Genomic DNA, 18,272 nt, shown 5'->3' with positions numbered 1-18,272 from the left:
GCCTACCCTCAGAGCAGGGCAGGTCTCTCCGCAGCAGGCAGGGTTACACGTAGGAGCACTATTTGGAGATGTTCCAAGGCATTCAGGAAGTGGGACCCTGGCAAGATTGGGAAGGAAGCTGGTCTCCCAGTCAGAATGACCATGGGGTTGAGTGGGGGCAGGAGCCCCTTTTGCTGGGAGAACAGGGGCTGCCCCAGAAGCTGGGAGTCGGGATGGGAGTGAGGTGGGTGTGGCCACAGGGCTGACACTTGCGACTCCGCCACATGACATTTCCCAGGGTGGCCTCTCCCCCACCAGCTAGTTCCTTCCCCCCAAAGACTTCATCCTTAATCTCTGGAGCAGCGAACCTGGCCCCTGCCTCGTACCTGCCACGTGACTTTGGACGGGTCTTTCCCCTTGGGACCCGCCCTCCCTGTAGCGCAGGCCACCCCCCCCCCCCCGCGCAGCACCCCCCACGGCTCGGCGGCGGGGCGTGGCGGACAGCCGGATGACGTCATGGGCTGGTTGGCCAACTGCAGGGCGCTTCACAACTTCAGCAAACATTCCGCGAGGACTTCTCGGTGCCGGGGGTGCCAGGGCCAGGGATGATTCAGAAGTCCCCCCCAGGGGGAGGAGCCAGGGCTGGGGGAGGGTCAGATGGTGGGAAGGGAATAGAATGTAGTCAGAAAACAAAGCGAGCTTTGTCCTGTGTCCTCTTTGTCTTTTATCTTGTTATTTAACCTATTTTGAATTTCAAATAACATTAGAAGGGCGGTGTTAGGTTTTCACGCTCAGAGGTGGCACAAAATGGTAGGGGGTGGGCACTTGGGCCTCTGTCTAGGTGTTCTCGCCAAAGATGGTTATCAGCTTTATCTGCTGAGGTCCTAAGTTTGTGGAGGTAAGTGACTTGCCCAAGGTCACACTGTGAGGACATTGAGTCCCAGCCTCCCTCTGGGGGAGGGTTGGCCCTTGAGCTTGGAGGTTATCGCTGGGATCTGTGATCAAACTGGTCTTGATTTGGCCCTTGCCACGTGCAGAGCCCGGGCTGGGAGGGAGGAAGAGAGTGCCCGCCCTCCCCGGAAGTGGGTCTGTGGAAACCAGACTGGCGGGCCTCCTCCGGCCAGCCCAGGGCTTAGGTGAGTCAGAGCCCTGGGTTCAAGTCCCGACTGGCTCTCTGGATGCGACCTGGAGCGGGCTTGGCCTCCGCTGGGCCACGGGAAAGACAGATGTCAGACCAGGATCCTGGCGTCTTCCAGCGGGACTTTCTGTGACCCTCCGGGGAAGGGGCCTCTTCAAAGGGTGCTTAGAGAAGGGGAGCTGGGGAGGATGTCGTGGGGACCCAGGAAGGGGGGAAGGAATAGCTTTGGGCACATGCTGAGGGGCACCAAAATTTGTTCCCTGACTCCGAGGCTCCTACATCCGTTTGACGGACTGTCCCATCAAGCCCTTTGCTGGGTCCTGCTCAGAGCCTTCAGGAGGCAGCTGGGAAAAGCCACTCTGACCACGAACCCCTTTTGCAGGAAGCACGGTGAAGGCACAAGTCCTGAGGGACCTCTGGGCGGCTTTTTAGCGCTCCCGAAACCTGCGAGGGGCCAGGGCCTCCTCCTCCTGACTTCTGGGGGTGGAAGAGATTTTAGCCCCGGAGGAGGTGTCTTGCTCCAGGGCTGGGACATGGGCCCCGCGCACCATTCCCTGCAGTGTAGACGGCTCATGGCCCCTGCCTCAGTTTCCCCCTTTGAATGCCGTGCCTTGCTGGGCACTGTGGTGTGGGTTTAGTGACTGCGGCAGGGCAGGCGCTGGCACCTCCGGCCCTGGGCAGCGGCCACTGTGCCAGCGCACCGGGCAGCCTGTAGCTTGGTGGGATTGGGCCCTGAGCGCCAGCACCCGCGTCAGCGCAGCATTTCAGACTCCTCTGCCCATCCGGGATTCCTCTGCGTGGACCCCCACGGCGTGTCCCTCCTTTGGGCTCAGCCTTGGGTCAGTGACCTCCATCCGTGTTGTGGGGAGTTGTCGTTTGTTTTCTGGGCCGTTGTTTGGACCCAGGATTTCCTCCTCTGCACCAGGCCTCCCGTCACATTGTCACATCGCATTACTGTCCTCTGTCCTCCTTCCAGGTCTCCACCCCTGAGCAGGAGAGGGACCGCCCACCTTTGAGGCCAGGTCTGTGCCTTCTTTGCTCCTGGACCAAACGGGACTGTCTGCAGCTGCTCCCCCAGGGCTTGGGAGAGTGTGGACTCCCAGGGCCAAGGGCCACCCCCTGCCATCGAGAGGGGGGCTGAGAAGGGGACCCTGAGCCTAGCCCACCAGCCTCCCCAGCCCCCGGTGGGCATGGACCAGCAGCCCTGAGCTGCCAGAGCCCATGCCTGGCCCCCAGGGGGGCGGAGGAGCCCCCACCATGAGCCTGGGCAAGCTCTCGCCCGTGGGCTGGGTGTCCAGCTCCCAGGGAAAGAGGCGGCTCACTGCAGACATGATCAGCCCCCCGCTCGGGGACTTCCGCCACACCATGCATGTGGGCCGAGGCGGGGACGTCTTCGGTGACACCTCCTTCCTCAGCAACCATGGTGGCAGCTCTGGGGGCACCCACCGCTCACCGCGCAGCTTCCTAGCCAGAAAGCTCCAGCAGGTGCGGAGGGTTGGGGTGCCACCCCGAAGGATGGCATCCCCTCCAGCGCCCTCGCCGGCTCCCCCTGCCATCTCCCCCATCATCAAGAACGCCATCTCCCTGCCCCAGCTCAACCAGGCCACCTACGACAGCCTGGTGGTGGGCAAGCTCAGCTTCGATGGCAGCCCCACGGGCTCCGCAGATGGCCGCTCCAGTTACGGTGAGATCCTGGGTAAACTGCCCCTTCTCTCTCTCTCTCTCTCTTTGGCACCAGGGATTGAACCCAGGGGAGCTTAACCACAGAGCTGCATCTCTAGCCCTTTTAATTTTTTATATTTTGAGACAGGGTCTCACTGAGTTGCTTAGTGCCTCACTATGTTGCTGAGGCTGGCCTTGAACTTGAGATCCTCCTTCCTCAGCCTCCCAAGTCACTGGGATTACAGGGTGCACCACCATTCTTGGCTCTATCTGCCCTTTTCTAATGCAGAGGCCCAGAAGGTTGTTGGCTCTAACCAAGACTTCCAAGTGAGCCCTTTTCCCAGGGTGGGGAGGACTAAGGTGGTGGGAACCGACTTGCCACACCCCCCACACACACACACACACACACTGGTCCAGAGGGAGAAGCACTTTCAGTTCCAACTGCCCCTTGCTTGCTGTGTGACTCTGACAAGCCCTTCTCCCTCTCTGGGCCCTGGTTGGGCCTATCTACCCTTTCTTTCCCCTTTCAACTAAAGCAGCCCCCTACTGTCAAAATGGTGTCGTGGAGAGGCTGAGAACCTGTTTCTGCCTGACTCCTAGGAAGTCCACTGACCTAAGTTCAAGTCCTTGCCCATCTAATGAGTCCCTTGGCAGCATGGCTGGGATTCAGTGAAATCATCCATGTGCCAGGTGAAATGAGAGCTGGCACATAGTAGATGCTCAGGACACTTGAGCCATTAATGTTACTTAAACCAAAATTCCTGTAACTTGATGAATTTGCAAAACTGCTCTCACGGAAGTGCCACGCTGCAAGACCCGCTCACCTGGGAAGCGTGGGCCCCTGCTGCCACCTGGTGGCCATGCCTTGCCCGTGGCTTTGCCTGTTGGTGGGGGTGCTGCTCCGAACCCCACCAAGGACTGGTCCACACGAACCCTCATGCTCAAGTGCTGGAGGCAGGGGCTCCACCAGATGACCTTTGAAGGGCATGTGCCGGTCCTTAAAGCCTGTGAGGTCCATGCAGTCACCCGCGGGCTGCTGGTTCCCTCCTGTGTCCACAAACCAGCCTCCTGGTGTGGGTTCACCTGCTGCCGTTTGCCAGTGTCATAGCAGGGTACCTGGGGACCGTGGCTAAGTTCACATTGGGCCCAAGAGTCAGGAGATCGGAGTGCCACCCTTCTGCTGTGGCCTTGGGCAAAACCTTTCTTTCCCCAAACAGCCTGTTTTCTTCCGCGTACTGGGAACAGGGAGCAAGACTATCTTCAGTTCCCAGGATGGCAGGAGACCAAGGGCTCCCCTATACTGGGAAGAGGGGTGAAACAGGACAGAGTGGGGAGTGACTTACTAGAGGCCACACAGCCAGCCAGGGCTCGTCCTCCTGGCCCTCCCTCCCCGCGTCCTGCTCCCAGCTCTGACCTGCTTCCATTTCTCCTCTAGGCCTGGACTCGGGATTCTGCACCATCTCCCGTCTGCCCCGCCTGGAAAAGCCCAGCAACCCAGACCGAGACCGAGACCGCTCCTTCCCCGCTGAGCCTGAGCTTCGCCGCTCTGACTCCCTCTTGTCCTTCCGCCTTGACCTTGACCTTGGGCCCTCTCTCCTCAGTGAGCTTCTAGGGGTCATGAGCCTCTCCGATTCCCCTGCAGCTGAGACCCCAGGCGCTGCCACAAGCCCCGCAGGACCTGCCTTCACACCCGAGCATCCACGTGCTGTTCCCTGGCCTCAGCAGCCACTGAGGGGGCAGGGGGAGAAGCCCTAGGGCTCCCCCAGCCCCCTGGCCTCAGTGCCTGTGTGGACGGCCAACCCCCAGGGTCGCGGCTCTGTTAACNAGGACCTGCCACAAACCCTCCAGGCGCTGCCACAAACCCCCCAGCCCCTGCCACAAACCCCCCAGCACTTAACCCCACTGTAAGTCCTCTGTCTCATGGACATTTCCCCAATGGGGTGACTGCTAAGCTGGGCCCAGTGGCTGAAGTGAGGGCCAACCCACTGGGAGAGGGTCCCCGGGGACCTGCCGACATGGCCCTGGGCAGGCGTTGGGGAGCGGGATGGGGGGGCAGCCGCCACTACACCGAAATGGATGCCCGCCGGGAGCTGGTGGAGGTGCTGCCCCAGGCCCGGGGCTCCTGGGAGAGCCTAGAGGAGTGGAGGGCCCCCACGGCGGGCATCAGGGCCCCCGTGCCCAGCACAGTACAGGCCCACACCTTTGCGTTTGCAGATGCTGAGGAGGATGACGAGGTCAAGGTGTGAGTGCAGGTCGAGGGCTTGGGGACCTCATGGAGAGCCGGGGGCAGACCAGCCCCTGGCCTACCAGAGTTGGCTCCTGCCAGACAAGATGGGGGAACCCACGTCCCCCTAAACCCCTGCAGGTCTCTGCAGGGCAGACATGGGAGAGAAGACAGGAGACCCACTCTGTCGTGGGACCTGGGTCCCCAGTGGCCATGCTGAGCTAATAGGCCTCCCTTAGGCCCCACCCCAGCCACACCCACCAGCTGGGGCCCCCCTCAAGACGTGTGGCCTTGTGCCAGATGAATGCCATGGGGACTGGGGGGGGTCCCACACAGGGCCATGTCTCCTCTCCCAGTGGCACATCTGTCCCCACAGGGTCCCTGCTGTATTTCCCCAAAAGCCCCATCCCAGGCCACCCCCCCAGCCCTCCCACTTGTCTCAGAGAAAGGTCCTTTGCAACCTCTTGGGAAGCACCCCGCCTTCCTGTGGACCCCAGACCTGCCTTTGGGGCCTGATTAAAAAGGCTTTTTGATAAAAGGTGTCCTGCAAAAAGCTTGGGGACCAGCATTAGGTCCCCTGCAGAGACACCCTCCCCTCCTGGGAATTTGGAAAGCCAAGGTCACCCCTGGGGAGGGCTGTGGGGTGGTGAGTCATGGGCAGGAATGCCCTGAGATAAGGGCCCAGGTGGCAGCCTTATCTGCAGTTTCTGGAACAGCCCCTGCCCCAGGTGCCTGGAACCAGGTCTGCCCCACAGTCCCACAGGGCAGCGTGGCATTTGCTCTGGCGATAAGCGGGGAGGGAGGCAGCGTCCAATGCTCGCGTCTGGGAGCAGTCCCAGGTCCCCTGCCACCCCCACCCGGGAGACGCAGGAGTATTAAAACACGGGAGTGCCCCCCACAGGCTCCAGGAGGTGGGTTTTTGGTGTTTTTTTGTTTGCTCTTGGCTTCGAGGGAGGAAAATGCGATATCCGAGGAGCAGGAACAGGAAACACCTGGGTCAAGGGTTGGGGGTGGATCCAGGACCCAAGGCTTTGAAGGGCGAGGGTCGGGGACCAGGGTTGAGAGCTAAATTCTTCCGGTAACTGCTGCCGCTCAGTTGAGCTTGAGAGAGGACACCTGGAGCCCCCCCTTCACACACAGGTAGCTCAGGTGGCTGTAGCCCAGCCGGTTGGGAAAGGTCAACTCGTACCCATCTGGGAGCTCCACCTTGAACTCATCACTGTGAAAGGCCAGGGTCACCTGCAGGGGAGGGAAGGTGTCAGGGAGCAGGAGGCTCCCTGGAAATGGGCCAGGGCTCCCCTCCTTCTGCTGTCCCTTGGCCTCACCTTGGTCTCTGACCCGGGGCTGAAGCACAAGTGACTGTCCCTATGCTCTTTCCCCCAGTTGCCGTCCCGGGTGTTGCAGACGATGGTGGATTCCTTGAAGCGTGGGTTAAAATGCAGGCCCAGCTTATCTGTCCCGTGGCCCAGGTTAATCACAAAGCTGCAGGGGAGGGTGACAGGTGGCATCTAGGGGCAGCCCCAGGTAAGGTAGCTTGGGTCAGGTCAGCTACCACAAGCTGCTTCCGGCTTGGCAGTGAGATCTGGGCGCTAGAATGAGGGAGTCAGCCTCGGTACTATGTGACATGTTCCATTCGGAGCAGAGACCAAGGCTGCTGGGGCAGTAGCTGACGGTGACGGTTGAGAAATCAGGGGTGTCTGTCATGGGGAGAGAGCTGCTGTCCTTCGATCTCTGAAGACATTAAGGTTGACCACAAAGATCAGTCGACCTACAGGGATGAGCTCCCTGTCACTAAAGGTATGCTACCAGGGGTTGATCTTGGCAGGATCACTATGGGAGCCCGGGTTAGACCTTTGGGGAGCCCGAGAATGGGCATCCTGGGTGGTGGGCTTCTTCATCAGGGAGGCATGTCTCAGGCCTGCATTTCTGCAAACTTGAGTGATGAGGCAGGAGAAAGGACTCCTTTATCTCTAGGCTCCTACTTCACACATCTGCCCACCACCTTCCCAGCCCAAGGGGGCAAAGTTCAGTCTAAGAAATGCCCAAGTTAGCCAGGCACACGCTTGTAATCCCGGCAACTCAGGAGGCTGAGGTAGGACAATCGCAAGTTGGAGGCCAGCCTCAGCCACTTTGCCAGGCCCTAAGCAACTTGATGAAACGATCTCAAAATGAAAAGGGCTGGGGTTCAACGCCTGGTATCAGAAAAGAAAGAAATGCCAGTGTCATCCTGCGGGCTTGAGAGCCTGGAGCAGGTGGGGAGGGAGGTGGGCCGGTGGTGCCCCCTGGTGGCCGTGTCCAGGGGCTCGGGAAAGGCCGGTTGGGGTCCTTCGGGCTGGGTTAACAGAGCCGCGACCCTGGGGGTTGGCCGTCCACACAGGCACGGAGGCCAGGGGGCTGGGGGAGCCCTAGGGCTTCTCCCCCTGCCCCCTCAGTGGCTGCTGAGGCCAGGGAACAGCACGTGGATGCTCGGGTGTGAAGGCAGGTCCTGACCCAGGAGTGTGGGAGGGAGCAAGGGTGTCACAAAGACCCCTAGGGTTGAAGTCACCCTGCGCTGACTACGCCCGGGGCTGTCCGGCCTGCCACCCCTCCCCCCTCCTTCTCTGCCTGTTCCTGCTCCCCCCACCTCGCTCACCCGTCAGCTTCATCCGCGATCCTGCCCTTGATCTTCAAGGTTGTCCCCGGTTTCAAGTCCAGTTTTGTCATCTCCAGTTCTCCCTGGGCCCGGGGAGAAGCACTCCATGAAGAACTCGGAGACCCTCCACAGCCCCCTCTGCTGGTGACGCCACCAACTTCCCATCCAGTGGACCCGTTATCCCCCTGCCCACGAGAGAGCCCAGGGCTGCAAGGGGAGACGGTGGGATCCAGGCTTCCCAGAGGCCCCGCGGCCCTCTCTCCTTTGCCCTCCACCCAGCCTGACTAGGGAGCCTCGGTTAACCCGTGGGAACCCGAGGACACGGAGATGACGCAGAGCAGGACTGTGTCAGCAGCCAGCCGGCCTTACCCCACCCCCATTGGGAACCTACAAAACCTTCCAAGTCCTCTGTCTGAGTAGGTCCATCAAAGGCCGCTCCAGACCTTCTTCCCCCATCTGTGGAGCAGGCTGCGGGGGTATTTTTATTAAAGAGCCCTTGCAGGCGGAGCTCACCTAGCAAGCCCGAGGCCCTGGGTTTGATCCCAGCAAAAGAAAAGAAGAAAGTTGCTAAGTGCCCTGTGACGGATGCTGCCAGGCCTGGCGGGTAACGGCGGCCACCTTCAAGCTGGTAGCCGAGGTTCGGCTTCCTGTTTGCGAAGCCCCAAGCATAGAGCCTGGCCCACGTGCAGGCAGATTCAGGGGCCACTGTCATGGTCACTCACTCCTTATTTGGCATCTCCTTTTCCACGGGGCCCTGGGACATCTACACTCCGATGGCTTCGTCCATCTCCTGATGGTTAATGGGAGGTCCTCAAACCCAGGCTTCCAAAGCTCAATACCCAAGACTCAGAAAATGTCCATCATGGGAGCCGCAGGGAGGGGCTGGACAGGCACCAAAGACATAGCACCCAGGGCAGAGCTTGGTGGGAGCTCGCCCCACGGAGGAGGAGCAGGGGAGACGCGCACCCCAGCCTACCCCCAGAGGAAGGCTGAGCCCAGGAGCATGGAGCCATCCTGGTGGGCGCTGGGACAGCTGGACCCGCTGGGTGGGACTCTTGGGCTGTGACTGTATGGCGCTGGGCAGCCTCCCTGACCACCAGATGCCAGGAGCCGCCTTCCCCCAGCTGTGACAATCAGAAATGGCTCCAGACAATGCCCAGTGTCCCCTGGGGGCAACATTTCCCTGCTTTAGGAACAGTGGGGTTTGGAGGCGGAGGCTTAAGCCCTCAGATTCAGGCTTAATAACAGCTTTTTGTTTTTTCAAAAAAAAAATTTTTGTACCAGGGATCGAACCCAAGCCCTTTTTTATTTTTTATGTTGCGACAAGGTCTCCCCAAGTTGGGGAGATCTTGTCTCAACATAAAAGTTGGGGAGATCTTGTCTCAACATAGGGCCTTGCTAAGTGGCTGAGGCTGGCCCGGAACTTGTGATCCTCCTGCCTCAGCCTCCCGAGGTGCTGGGATTACAGGCTGGGCCACCAAGCAGAACCTTGCTTAATGCAGCAGCCACATCCAGGCTTTGGGGCCACGGACTGGATGCAGGTTCTCTCTCGGCCTCTCACTGACAAACAGAGGTGGTCATCCCTGGGAGAGAAGGTAAGTGAGGAGAGCACCGTCCCTCCCAGATGAGAGAGGAATCCAAGTGCGCGGCCACAGAGTCACTCAGACGTTGGCTGTGCAGACACACCTGACACCGGCTGCCAGGAGCCAGCCCCTCCCTGGCACCCTGGGACAGTCGGGGTGGGTGGGGCGAGCTGGGACTGAGGTGGGAGGAACACCCCCCACCTCCTGGGGGCTTCCTGACCAAACAGAGAACCCAAGCCCCTGAGGGTGGGGGTGGGGCTGCTGCAGGTCAGGAGCACAAGGTCAGGGGTGCATTTGGACAAATAGGGGTGCTAGGGCCTGGTGCGTGTGCACTTCCAGGACCCTTGTCCCCACTCAATGAAATCTAAGGCCCAGGGAGAGACAGCAGTTCAAGTGCCCTGGGGCCAGCCTCATCCTCCTTTGGCCTCAAATTCCCCATCTGTAATAAAAGGGGTTTGCATTAAGTGGTGTCTGGAGAAGGAGGAGGAGGGATGGGGTGACGGAGGGAAGAGAAGATCAGGGGTCTCCAGACCACGAAGGCAAAAGCCTCTCCCAGAGACACAGGCAAGGACAGCACAGCACTGGTCTTCAGCCAGGGACCCTGGTCAGGTTCATGTCCTGCATGGCACTGGTACTGGCTTGGACAGTGTCCTGCCACAACTCATATCCACCTGGAACCTGCAAAGGCGACCTGTTTTGGAGTAGGGTCTTTGTGGCTGTAATCAAGATGGGGTTGAACCAGGCGCAGTGGGGAAAGCCTATCATCTCAGCAACTCCAGAGGCTGAGGCAGGAGGATCGTAAACTTGAGGCCAGCCTCAGAAATTTAGCAAGGCCCTAAGAAACTTAGCGAGACCCTATCTCTAAATAAAAAAATAAAAAGTTGGGGGCTGGGGGCTGGGGCTGTAACTCAGTGGCAGAGCACTTGCCTCGCACGTGTGAGGCACTGGGTTCTATCCTCAGCACCACATAAAAAAATAAACAAAATAAAAGCATACTATAGTATCAGTCAATCAATCAATAACAAACAGGCATGGCGGCACACCCTGTGATTCCAACAGCTCAGGAGACTGAGGCAAAAGGATCGCAGGTTCAAAGCCAGCCTCGCAACTTAGTGAGGCCCTAAGCAGTTCAGCAAGACCCTGTCTCTAAATAAAATATTTTTTAAAAGGGCAGGGGGTGTGGTCCCCAGTACCAAAAACCAAAAAAAAAAGATGAGGTCATACTGGAGTAGGGTGGCCACTAAACCCAGTGTCACTGATGTCCTTGTCAGAGGAGGGATATCTGGACACAGAGGGACACTGTGTGAGGTGGGGCATCACTCAGTAATGCAGCTGCAGGCCAAGGATCGCCAGCCGCCACCGGAAATTGAAAGAGACAATGGGACGCTCGCCCAGAGCCCGCGGAGAGCATGCCGGGCCCACACCTGATATCAGACGTCTGTAGAACTTGAGAGAATGAATATTCTGAAGCACCCCCCCCTCCTTTTTGTGGTACTTGGTCCCAGCGGCCCCAGGAAATGAATATGCCATCTAATCCCCAGAGGGTGCCATCGGATTCCATCCCACAGATCAGGGAGACTGAGGCTCAGAGAGGGTCAGAAACGGGTCCAAGGCCAATCAGGAGCCTGCAAGAAGACCCACCCAATCCCCCACAACTCGCAGGTTGTGACCTTGGCCAATTAGATCCCAGAGCCTCAGTTTTCTGTTTTCTTGTGTGTTTGGGTGCTGGTGATGGGGTCCAGCCTTGCCCAGGCTGAGCCCCCCACACCCCACGGTGAGTTACAGCCTCAGCCCCGAACCTCAGCTTGTTCATCTTTCTAAAGCTCAGTGGATGGTAGCGGTCGTCGTCATCGTCATCATCACTGATGAGGTAGCTGAGGCAAGAGAGGGGACACACAGGCCCAGGCTCCCAGGTAGGGCGGTGGCCGAGGGACCAGGGTGCCTGGGCGGGGGCTGGGGAGACCGTCTGGCCAACCTCTTTGCCAGGTGGAGGGGGAAACCGCAGCGACCCTGAACTCCAGAGCACCCTCCCTAGCCCACCCAGGCAAAGACACGGAGGGAGTGGGCCGCAGGGGGCCGGCATCCTCACCGACATGGTGGCCTTTCTTGGTGACAGCTCCCAGCAGTTCCCAGTCGCTGAGCTCAGGTTCCCACCCCGTGGTCGACCTTTATATCCCAGAATATCACACATTAACTGCCCCAAGGCCATAAATGAGGACTTTGGCCCCACGTACCCAAGTAGCCCCCTGCCGTCCCTCCAGGCACCCAAAGCAGAGCCAGGAAGGCTCCCCGCCCCACCCACCTCCCTCCAGCTCAGCCGCCCCTCTTGGGTGCTCCCAGGGCCCTTTGGGAAGCGGCCCCAGCTCTGGCCCCGCACAAACCACAAACACCCCGGGCTTGGCAGGCCACCAGCCTCCCCGACTGAGCCAGCTTCCTGGGCCACAGAGAGAGCGACTTGCCTATAAAAACGGCCCGAGCTGCTCATTTTCTCTGATGTCATGATTCACTTGGAGCATCTTTTTTATTCTCTTCTCCCCTGATTATTTTTCTGTTTGTGTATGGGAAGTTTTGAAAGCAATACGTGGTAAATCCAAAGAAAACGTTCCAAAGTATCGACCACTCTTAAGAGTGGAGAAGGAGGCCAGGCGGGGTGGTGCCTACCCCTAATCCTAGCGCCTCAGGAGGTTGAGGCAGGAGGATTGCAAGTTTGAGGCCAGCCTCAGCAACTTAGGCCCTAAGCAACTTAGCGAGGCCCTGTCTCAGAACAGAATATAAAAAGAGCTGGGGTGTCTGTAGGTCAGTGACCACGCGCCCCTGGTTCAACACCTGGTACCAAAAAAATAAGAAATAAAAGCCAAGAAGAAAGCAGGAGGCTTGGGAGGTGCGGCAGGTTGGAACGCTCTGCCCTTTGTTTCTATTTCTTAGTAACCGACGTGCTTAATGTAGACAGAGACGTTAAATAAGAAGAAAAACAGCCCGGACTCTCACAGCACCAGGAGGAGGCGGGCCCTGCTCGCTGCCTCGACCCATTTCCTTGCCAGTGGTTTGCCGTGTGTTTTATTGTGGGCGTCCCCCGCCTGCGCGACTATCCCTCCACTTCACTCAGGAAAAGTTAAAACCCACAATCTGTATTCCAGAACTATATTTCAATGACTGGGAAATATTCTGACTTTCAATGGGTCCATTTACTGAATCAATTCCCTTCTGTGGGGCATCTACATTAATTCTAAATTCTCACTATTTAAAATACTGCCACAGCCGGGCGGAGGCGCGCACACCTGTCATCCCAGCAGCTCGGGAGGCTGAGGGAGGAGGATGGAGAGTTCAAAGCCAGCCTCAGCAAAAGTGAGGCCCTAAGCAGCTCAGCGAGACCCTGTCTCTAAATAAAATGCAAAATAGGGCTGGGGACGTGGCTCCATGGTCCAGTGCCCCTGAGTTCAATCCCCAATACTAAAAAGAAATTGAATTAAATTTTTAAAAAAATATGCTACATGACGTCAACACGCACACAGGGTTGGTCTGCACCCTGACACATGGAGGGAGAGCGTTTCTCGAGCTCTGGATTTGGTGGCCCGACGTGTTCCTTGGGAGTGGCGGGAGCCACTCTGCCGGGTGCTGGGAGCCCGGCCCTGTGAAGGGGAGTCTGGTGCCAGGAGCGGTGGGTGGCTCTCTGCCCAGTGCTCACAGGGGACACCGCCTCATTCCCTGCCAGCCCAAGACGGGGGTGTTTCCTTCTCTCGCCCACAAGGAAGTTGATCCTTTCTGGGCCCTTCTCCCGGGGTCAGAGCCAAACAAGATAAGGAGTTTCAAAGTGCTCCCGGGCGGAACCGCCCTCCACAGAAACTGGCATTTTTCGGATTATAATAGTAATGCGAGCGCCGCACCAGGTTTGGGAAACTGTACAAAGCTGAAAAAAAAAATCTTAAAGTTCGCTTATTTGGAAAGAACGTCCCGGTGTGGGGGAGTGACTCGGGGCAGAGTTACGGCCTGTGTGCAAGGCCCTGGGCACCGTCCCCAGCCAGAAAAGAGGAAATCTTTAGTGCTTTTCTGGGTGTATATTTCACATCAATGAAATTTTTTTTTTTCAAAGGAAAAACTATAAGAGGAAGAGCATCAAAATCCCTGGCCCCCGCCCCTCCCATCCAGTCCTCTTAATTGGTAACTTCTTTTTTATTTGTACTGGGGATTGAACTCAGGGGCACTCGACCACTGAGCCACATCCCCAGCCCTATTTTGTAATCTCATTGAGTTGCTTAGGGCCTCACATTTGCTGAGGCTGGCCTTGAACCTTGGATCCTCCAGCCTCAGCCTCTGGAGCCTCTGGGATTAGGGGCGATCACCTCCGTGCCTGGCTCCCCCTTTTTAAAATATTTTATTTAGTGACAGGGGCTCCCTGAGTTGCTTAGGGCCTTGCTGAGTTGCTGAGGCTGGCTTTGAACTCCGGATCCTCCTGCCTCAGTCTCCCAGAGGCTGGGATCTTGGGCATGTGCCCCTGTGCCCGGCTTAAGTGGCAGCTTTGGAAGGCTGGTGTCCACCCAGCCAAGCACCTTGTCCAGCCCTTGTCCCAGGAGATTCACACGAGATTCTCAGGGGATCTTGGTTGTCTTCCCGCTTCCCAGTGGGAACTGAAGGCCCCGGACCCACAGGGGCAGACAGTGGCGGCCCCCAGTCCTTCCTCCTGGGACCACCCAGACGCTGCTTTCGCTGAGCAAGGGGAGCCCTGAACTTCAGGATGGTGACCTCCACCCCTCCCTGAGGTGGCCGTGTCTCCCTAGACACACCTCTGGTGACCTACTCCCCGAGAGTGCAGGTGGGGCCATGACTTGATTCTCACTAAAAGAATCCTAGCAGACGGCACAAGTGACAGATGTCACAAGTGACAGATGTCACTTCTGAGGTCAGCGTGGGGCTTGGATGTTCCCGTCAAAACTCATGTTGAAATTGAATTGCCACTGGAGAGGACTGAGAGGTCGGCCCTGTGCCACCACAGGCATAAGAAAGACACCCAAAGAAAAAAGAGAGAGATGTGCAGGGCACAGCGCGCACACCTGTGACCCCAGTGACTCAGGAGGCTGAGGCAGGAGGATCGGGAGTTCAAGGCCAGCCTCAGCCATTTAAAATCGAAAACAGAAAAAGGGCAGGGTTGTGGCTCAGTGGTTAAGAGCCCCTGGGCTCAATCCTCAGTACCCTCCCGCCCCCCAAAAAAAGAGGTGATGGGGTATTGCTGTTATTGCAGGAGTAGGTGGCTGATTCCAGGATGAATCTGGGGCTGGCCATGTGGCTTGGCCAGCATGCCCAAGACCCTGGGTTCAACTCTCAGCAGCACCAAAAAATGCACACCTGTCATCCCAGCAGCTAGGGAGGCCGAGGCAGGAGGATGGCAAATTCAAGGCCTGCTTCAGCAACTTAGTGAGGCCCTAAGAAACTTAGTGAGACCCTGTCTCAAAATAAAAATTAAAAAGGGCTGAGGATATGGCTCAGTTTTTTGTATCTTGGTACAAAAAAAAATATATAAATGCTGGGAAAGACGGGTTCGGCCATCTGTCCCAGCACGGTGCCCACTTGCCCATCTGCTCATCGTTGTCCCAGCCTGGGGTACCCTGACACAGAAACAGAAAATGGACTGAGGCAGGTGGCCTCTCTCTGCCCTGCTCTGGGCTGGTGGCCGTGAAGAGGCCCCTACGCCTGATGCTTCCAGCCAACCTCCAGTGGAGACCGGGGCTTGCCAGCGGCTGTGTAGTGAACTTGGCATTGATCGTACACCACCGAGCCTTGAGGTGACCTTATGGCTGACACTCTGCTGTGGCCCTGAACCAGAGACACCCAACTAAAGGCCATCCAGCTTTCAGACCCACGGTAAATGTGAGAAATGTTGTTCTTATTTAGTGTCGAAGTTTGGGGGTCGGTTGTTCCACAGCAACGGTGACTAGTACTGTGCCAGGGGGTCCCTGCTGAAAGTCTGTCAGGAGGGACGACGGGAAGGCTCCTCACCAAAGAATTGCAGCTCTTACGTGTCCTGACGTTCTGTGATATTCATCGTGTCAAAGAATCATCTCTTGGTTTTGCTTTCTTCGTTATTTTCTTCCTTTGTGTTGACTGACTTTTTCCTTTAACTTTTATTTTATGATTCCTCGTGTCTTGAGATTGAATGCTTAATGCATTAATTCTTCACCTTTCTTTTTACTAACAAATCCACTTCAGGGCTATCAGTTTTCCTAGGAATGCCACCGTGGCCACTTGTGATAGGCTTTGAGACGTTCTGCTCACTGTTCTAAATATCATCCTTGAATCAGTCCGATGGCCAAAAAGTTGTTCTTCGCGCTCAAAAAGAGCCGAACACACACGTATCAACGACTTACTGAATAACAAAAATAACATCCATCATCATCATCACCACTGGGAGGAGGATCGGCTAAGCAAAGGATGCTACGGAGAAACAGGAGTTTTTTTGCAGAATCACGATCTTCGAATACCCCCTCTGGCCACGCTGCTTGGGTCGCTGTCACTGTACCGTGGGGACTAAAATGGCTACAGAAGCAGGTTCCTAGGACTCAGTGTTGCTCTCTTCCTAAGCTGCCCTAGATGAGCAGGGACAGGGGCCGGCAGGGAGGACGTCACCCAGCTGTCCTCAAGGGTCCCCCTACTGTAAACACAAGCACATGCATGACTTTAATCAGGATTGAGGGCGTCCATAGAAGGAAAGTACAAAATCCAGCCCAGTCTTGAAGAGACCAAGCCTGGGGGCAGATAGATGGGGCAGGGAAATAACTAGAAAACCACTGACCCCCCTTGGTGGAAGGCCTCAGGCTTCCCAGGACCCTGGGGCAAGAAAGGGTCCTCCAATGTCCTATGAGAAATCTTGTTTCTACCACTTCCTTGCTGTGTGACCTCAGGCCAAGTTAGTTAACCTCTCTGAGTTCAGTTTTCCTTTTCTGTAAAATGAAAGAACAGTGTTGAGAGGATAAAAGGAAATAATCATTAATACTTATCAGGTGTTATTTAAGATTATGATCGGGAGCACAGAGCCTCGTCTATGGAGGCTGTGGGGCAGCCTCTCACCGGCATCTGGAAGCTGTGTCCAAGCCCGAGGCCTGGGGGAAGGTTCTCCTTACAGTCCCCAGACCCCGTGTGACTCCCCAGCTCCTGGGTCCCCCCTGCCTTCCCGGTCCTCTACCTACACACATGTGCGTGATGCACACCCACGTCTGTATGCACACATATGATCCTACTTTATAGAACCATTGAATGAACTCATCAATATTATACATCAACATTTTTTCAACCCCAAATTTCATTTTGTTTTCTTCTGATTTAGTAAAAAATCAAACCCCTTTGGTGTCAAGGACCTGAGGCAGCTTATTTGCTAAGATTGATGGAGAAGTGGGTCTTGTGGCTTCTGGGAACTCTCGCCCCCGGCCACCTGCTGTTGGGGGACTTTGGTCCTGGGTGCTATCTCCTTTCCTCTTTTCCTCCCAGAGAACAAACAGATCCACACCTCAGTGACACCTGTCACCCGGCCCCTCCCAGATGGCCTCCTTCAGAGCAGATAGAGGGAGCTTTGGGCATCAAGTGGGTCAATGACAAGTCCAGGCTCTGTCATCTATAAGCTGAGTGGCAGGTCACTTAGACCCTCAGTTTCTTCATCTGTGAATGAGAGCTGAAAGCATCTTTTTCCGATGCAGTTGGGAAGATTTTTTTCAATTAAAGATGCAGATATCTGCCTTCCCTCCAGGGAGGATTCTGAATGGCCCGCGACTAGGCCTCCTGTCCAAGAGAGCAGTGGAAGGGTGGATGGACAAGGACTCAGCCAGAGAGCGTCCAGCCATCCTGACTGTGTCTGGGGAGCACACTCCCCTTGCTCCAGGGAGGACGGGTCTCTGGGGAAGCCAGTGTCTGTCCTCCCATGACTGAAGCTTACGGTAGGAAGAAGGATGCTGGCAGTTGACACCCTAGGAGCCACCCCCAGGGACTGGACAGGTGTGCTCCATCTCTGTGCAAATCAAAACCCCCCTGGGTCTGCAGCGAGTTCTCCCCCGGCACCCGGAGTGTCCGCCGTTAGGATGCTTCTGAGGTCGCAGCTCGGGGCCCCCAGCCGGATGAGCGCACTAAGCTCTTTCAAGGGCCTTGGCCATGGTCTGAATGTGTCCCCAGAATTTCACGTGTAGGGAATTGAACCCCAAAGTCAAGCGCTAACGTTATTTGGAGGTCACTAGGATTAGATGAGGTCCTGAGGGTGGCCCCAGAACGTCATTAGCGGCTATAAGAAGAGGAAGAGATCCCAGCCCAGTGTGTTTGCTCTGTCCTGCCCAGTGACACCCTGTGCCAGTTACAGCGCAGCAAGGAAGTCCCAGCGAGCACTGGGGGGGCCTCCGTGGCCGAGCGCTGACCTCGAAGGCGCAAAGCCCTGGGTTCGGCAGAGGGCAGCGCCAGGTTCTAGACCTCTTGGCCCCCAGAACCATGAGCCCAAACCCTTGTGTTCTGTGCGTATCTATCTTCCTGTACTGGGGACTGAACCCAGGGCTTCATGCTGGGCAAATGCTCCTCCACTGGGATGCGTCCCTTTTTAAGTTTAATTTATTTGAAGACAGGGTCTCGCTAAGTTGCTGAGGGTCTTGCTAAATTGCTGAAACTGGCCTCAAACTTGTGATCCCCTGCCTCAGCCTTCTAAGTTGCCGGGATTACAGACATGCACCATCACGCCTGGCTGTGATCTGCTGTTATTTATACATCATCCAGTCTCGGGTGTTTTGTTATAGTCACAGAACAGGCCACAACAGACTTCATAGGACCCTGCTTCATAGGCCCAGGACCTTCCTTGTTTCACCTGATCACCGGGTTCTGTGGCTGCTGAGCTGGCCACCTGCCTCCCCAGAGTCCCTCCAGGGTCCCTAGAGCCCGAGGGTCTTCTTACCTACCTGGAAACAGGGCTATCCTTGAGGGAGGGCGGGGTCACCCCAGCCTTCCCTGCTTCCTCCCCACATCCTCCCACTGTCCCCTGGGGTCTTTGTAAAGTGTCAAGGGCCACACCCCACTCTGCTCCTTTAAGACCTCTAG

At 56.9% G+C, this 18,272-nt stretch overlaps 2 protein-coding genes and 1 long non-coding RNA gene across 11 annotated transcripts; 2 read left to right on the top strand and 1 right to left on the bottom strand.

Moving 5' to 3' along the window:
* Window positions 1–54: 54 nt before the first annotated feature.
* Cdc42ep1 (CDC42 effector protein 1) lies at window positions 55–5,911 on the top strand. Of its 9 annotated transcripts, none has more exons than XM_048801684.1 (4): window positions 55–877; window positions 2,094–2,801; window positions 4,215–4,481; window positions 4,607–5,911. In XM_048801684.1, exons 2-4 carry the CDS (start codon window positions 2,339–2,341, stop codon window positions 5,023–5,025), a joined length of 1,149 nt encoding a protein of 382 aa, XP_048657641.1. In that variant the 5' UTR covers window positions 55–877; window positions 2,094–2,338; the 3' UTR covers window positions 5,026–5,911. The 9 variants fall into 9 exon arrangements, with proteins under 9 accessions (XP_048657641.1, XP_048657637.1, XP_048657649.1 ...); XM_048801718.1 differs by lacking the exon at window positions 55–877 and having other exon boundaries at window positions 1,323–2,801; window positions 4,607–4,683; window positions 4,994–5,911; XM_048801725.1 differs by lacking the exon at window positions 55–877 and having other exon boundaries at window positions 1,324–2,801; window positions 4,215–4,450; window positions 4,603–4,683; window positions 4,994–5,911.
* Window positions 5,912–5,915: 4 nt separating this feature from the next.
* On the bottom strand, window positions 5,916–11,427 carry Lgals2 (galectin 2). Its single transcript, XM_015482733.2, has 4 exons — window positions 11,308–11,427; window positions 7,636–7,718; window positions 6,329–6,485; window positions 5,916–6,242 (listed from the first exon to the last, which is right to left on the bottom strand). The coding sequence occupies exons 1-4, from the start codon at window positions 11,425–11,427 to the stop codon at window positions 6,096–6,098; spliced, it is 507 nt and encodes a 168-aa protein (XP_015338219.2). The 3' UTR covers window positions 5,916–6,095.
* On the top strand, window positions 10,148–16,548 carry LOC125616426. Its single transcript, XR_007347057.1, has 2 exons — window positions 10,148–11,131; window positions 12,144–16,548. It is a non-coding gene; the product is annotated as an uncharacterized LOC125616426 (long non-coding RNA).
* Window positions 16,549–18,272: the final 1,724 nt, after the last annotated feature.

Source organism: Marmota marmota, unplaced genomic scaffold (assembly GCF_001458135.2).
Source record: "Marmota marmota marmota unplaced genomic scaffold, marMar, whole genome shotgun sequence".
Lineage (NCBI taxonomy): Eukaryota > Metazoa > Chordata > Mammalia > Rodentia > Sciuridae > Marmota > Marmota marmota.
The sequence above is the reverse complement of the archived record's forward strand: the minus strand, read 5'-3'. Positions and strand labels throughout refer to the sequence as shown.